This window comes from Cyprinodon variegatus, unplaced genomic scaffold, assembly GCF_000732505.1.
Source record: "Cyprinodon variegatus isolate N-32 unplaced genomic scaffold, C_variegatus-1.0 Scaffold148, whole genome shotgun sequence".
Lineage (NCBI taxonomy): Eukaryota > Metazoa > Chordata > Actinopteri > Cyprinodontiformes > Cyprinodontidae > Cyprinodon > Cyprinodon variegatus.
In genome coordinates, this window is record NW_015150601.1 from 67,437 (window position 1) to 68,757 (window position 1,321).

Here is a 1,321-nt window from a genome sequence, read left to right on the forward strand (position 1 = left end):
CAGATGGATAAGCGGAGCAAATCCATCTGGCGGAGTCAGGTTAGCATTTGTCCCCCTCTGACCAGAGATATTTCTTGTCACCTTGTTAAAGGGCAGAGCTCAGTCTGTCTTAGAACACAGTACTTGACCTCAAGACTGAAAACGATTGTTTTCTACTTTCGGCTACTTTAGAACGCCAATAAAACGTAAAATAATAGCAAATATGAGTAACGACATATGATGACGTCATAAAAAAGGGCAAGGTCTCGAGCAGATCTGGTACCTACACGGTCCTACGTGCTCGTCCCGTTAGCTTCTTCTGCGCACTTTCAGGCATATTTCTGTGGTGAGCTTTGGATTCAGAGTCATTGAAGCTCACCTTTTTTTTTTGAAAATGACCAATGACCAAGTTCTAATCTGCACATGATGCACCAATTATTGTATTGCCTGCACGCTCTAACTTGCATAAAAAAGAAACACCACTTCCCATAGTCTAAAATCCAGGATAATTTATCAGACTCGCAGGCATCTGTGAACAACTATCGATATCAGGGAGAATCAGGATATCGGAGAACTGGGGGGACTGGAGCGGGGCAGAGCGGAGGATGTGGGATTTCAGGGTTACTCTGATGGACTGAGACATGCAGTGGGACTTCATATGAAAATCTAAGAACTGCTCACATGAAGAGGAACGGAAAAATATACGATGCTGTTCCTCCATAAAAAAGCAAAATCTTTATCTCAACATTAGAAAGCTGCTTCTTACCCAGATCTTTATTCCTGTCCTGCAGAGAAGAGACCGTAGCTCTGGCCGCATTGAGCTCACTTTCCAACGCCTTCATTTGGCCTTCAGTGGTAACATGCAGAAGGCTTAACTCCTGGATAACAGAAAAAAAAAAAAAAACGAGTTCACAAACACAGTCAAAACAATTGAGAAACTTTTCCTGCTGTTAAAAACGATTAAAAAGTGTTCATACCTTATTTTTAGCATCCAGGTTGTTCCGAGCTTCCATCAGCTCCATAGTGAGGGAGTTTATCCTCTTCTTTGTAGAATCAGCAGAAACCTGAAGACAAAACGTTTCTCTTTAACACTAGAACTCCAAGGCCGTCGTTTAGACGGTTCTCAGACTTTAAAGCGAAAGCAAAATGCCGCTGAAGGTTTTCAGTTATCCGCGTCATTTTTAAAAACCGAGGAACTACAACGGACAACTATAACGAAAGGTTAATCAGTCTTTTTTGCCAACTCCATTAACAGAACCTGTTCCTCTTCGATGTCTACCAACTCTAGATCCAGTTCCATGACTGTGATATCTTGCAGAAGCGCCATTACTGTTTTGGAAGA

At 42.1% G+C, this 1,321-nt stretch overlaps 1 protein-coding gene across 1 annotated transcript in view; it reads right to left on the reverse strand.

The window, feature by feature from the left end:
• Window positions 1-1,321, reverse strand: part of LOC107086335 (hyaluronan mediated motility receptor-like) — a 17,433-nt gene that overhangs the window by 14,269 nt on the left and 1,843 nt on the right. Inside the window, exons 3-4 of the mRNA XM_015377201.1 lie at window positions 957-1,043; window positions 746-857 (exon numbers count right to left, since the gene is read on the reverse strand). Coding sequence (XP_015232687.1) covers window positions 746-857; window positions 957-1,043 — 199 coding nt within the window. The remainder of the gene's footprint in view (window positions 1-745; window positions 858-956; window positions 1,044-1,321) is intronic.